General features: G+C 42.6%; 1 protein-coding gene across 1 annotated transcript in view; it reads left to right on the top strand.

Moving 5' to 3' along the window:
- Positions 1–2325, top strand: part of T265_04101 (hypothetical protein) — a gene marked incomplete at both ends in the record, with an annotated part of 13071 nt that extends 10746 nt beyond the window's left edge. The window contains one exon of the mRNA XM_009168747.1: positions 2231–2325. Coding sequence (XP_009167011.1) covers positions 2231–2325 — 95 coding nt within the window. The remainder of the gene's footprint in view (positions 1–2230) is intronic.
- Positions 2326–2633: the final 308 nt, after the last annotated feature.

Below are 2633 nucleotides of genomic sequence, written 5' to 3'. Positions count from 1 at the left end.
AGTGGTTAGAGCGCGAATTTACTGACCGGAAGGTTCGTGGTTCGAACCCGACCTCTGTCTCTCGATTTCCCCTGTCTAGGCTTGGGCAACCTGACAGTATCCCAGCCCTCGTGCCTCCTTTGGGTTGCATGGCAGTTAGGCACCGAAAGGGCGCTAAAGCTGAACGATTACTTCACTTCACTTCACTTCACTTCACTTCACTTCACTTCACTTCACTTCACTTCACTTCACTTCACTTCACTTCACTTCACTTCACTTCACTTCACTTCACTTCACTTCACTTCACTTCACTTCACTTCACTTCACTTCACTTCACTTCACTTCACTTCACTTCACTTCACTTCACTTCACTTCACTTCACTTCACTTCACTTCACTTCACTTCACTTCACTTCACTTCACTTCACTTCACTTCACTTCACTTCACTTCACTTCACTTCACTTCACTTCACTTCACTTCACTTCACTTCACTTCACTTCACTTCACTTCACTTCACTTCACTTCACTTCACTTCACTTCACTTCACTTCACTTCACTTCACTTCACTTCACTTCACTTCACTTCACTTCACTTCACTTCACTTCACTTCACTTCACTTCACTTCACTTCACTTCACTTCACTTCACTTCACTTCACTTCACTTCACTTCACTTCACTTCACTTCACTTCACTTCACTTCACTTCACTTCACTTCACTTCACTTCACTTCACTTCACTTCACTTCACTTCACTTCACTTCACTTCACTTCACTTCACTTCACTTCACTTCACTTCACTTCACTTCACTTCACTTCACTTCACTTCACTTCACTTCACTTCACTTCACTTCACTTCACTTCACTTCACTTCACTTCACTTCACTTCACTTCACTTCACTTCACTTCACTTCACTTCACTTCACTTCACTTCACTTCACTTCACTTCACTTCACTTCACTTCACTTCACTTCACTTCACTTCACTTCACTTCACTTCACTTCACTTCACTTCACTTCACTTCACTCTCTTGGTGAATCAACATGCAATACATAGTACTACTTCACATCAGTATGCTTCTTCAATCTTCCGGCCAGTCGACCTAGATTTGATCAAATATGGTCACAGCTGGGTAGCTAGAAGTGATAATCCATAACCCAATCATCCAAAAACCCGGTCACACATCTATTCAACCTAAAAATGGTGATCAACCAGACTGGTAATCCGAGAATCGCAAGTAAATTCCTCTGTCAGAATGACTGGAATAGTCGTGCTTCATCCAGCATGAGGATGCCTAAAGTTTGTGGTTACGTTAGTTTAAAAGAACACCTTTTTGCTGCCAACCTTCGTCCTCTGAGTATCTTTGGACGCCCGCTTTTACTCTGGGTTTTTGTAGATTTCTTGTACCAACACACCAGTTTGCTGCACCAGGTCTTTATGCCTAAAACAACAGTTTAATACGATAAAAATGAATGAACATCAGAGGTTAGGAAGAGACCGTCATTTGCACAGTTATTTTTGCCCTGACCTTCGATTTCTGGAGAGTAGACACATGATTGGCCGAAAAGAAAGACTTCGTCTTGACTTGACATAACATATTACTTATGAGGATTTTGAAATCGCTTTCAAGAAATAGCAGTTCGATTGAGTCTGTCGTTAAAACAAAGAATTTTTCAAATGTATGTGCAGTGTCTTGTCAAAGCCTTTGTTTCATTGACTGAGAGTCCAGAAGAATAACTGGGCTGAGGTAGTACACTACTCGTAAAGTTGCCGAAAACACTTCGACAGCCCACGACCGGTTTCGCCCTTCTTGAAGCCCATCAGATAAGCGCAGCTCCCGAGGTTCCACCATATTTACGTTCTACTTGAACACAAATCGTACAAAATCAGCAAAATAATGGCGAAAACGGTCGTGGGCTGTCGAAGAGTTTTCGGCAACCTTATGAGTAGTGTATTACATCTATACATGTATCGCGGTATCTCGAATATCGTACCAACTGAAACATGAAGCGGCCTGGTGTAGCGCATTCAATTGCTNATAACGGGGCGGAGGTAGTACCATACTCGTAAAGCTGCCGAAAACTCTTCGACAGCCCACGACCGGTTTCGCCCTTCTTGAAGCCCATCAGATAAGCGCAGCTCCCGAGGTTCCACCATATTTACGTTCTACTTGAACACAAATCGTACAAAATCAGCAAAATAATGGCGAAAACGGTCGTGGGCTGTCGAAGAGTTTTCGGCAACCTTATGAGTAGTGTATTACGTCTATACATGTATCGCGGTATCTCGAATATCGTACCAACTGAAACATGAAGCGGCCTGGTGTAGCGCATTCAATTGCTATGATTGATCACGAATATTTATGCAGTGATTGGTCAGGCCAATTCTACTTTTTTATTTAGTTCGTGTCTTGAAGACGTTGAGGCCGCTAATGAGTCTCGATAATTCAATTTACTTATATAACCTCCAGTAAGTTTTTAAGTAGTGCATCCGATGTTGCTACATATGATATGGACTGTGCGGCTTTGATCCCGCATACGAAAAGTTGCGGGGAAAGGAATTCCTTGTTTTTGATGCAACTAATAAGGGACAACTGGTGAAAGCCTGTTGAGTTGCGCTCTGTATGAGACTCATCAGGTAGGTGTAGTCCATCGAGTT

Source organism: Opisthorchis viverrini, assembly GCF_000715545.1.
Source record: "Opisthorchis viverrini unplaced genomic scaffold opera_v5_64, whole genome shotgun sequence".
Lineage (NCBI taxonomy): Eukaryota > Metazoa > Platyhelminthes > Trematoda > Opisthorchiida > Opisthorchiidae > Opisthorchis > Opisthorchis viverrini.
This window is presented reverse-complemented; position numbering and strand designations above follow the sequence as displayed.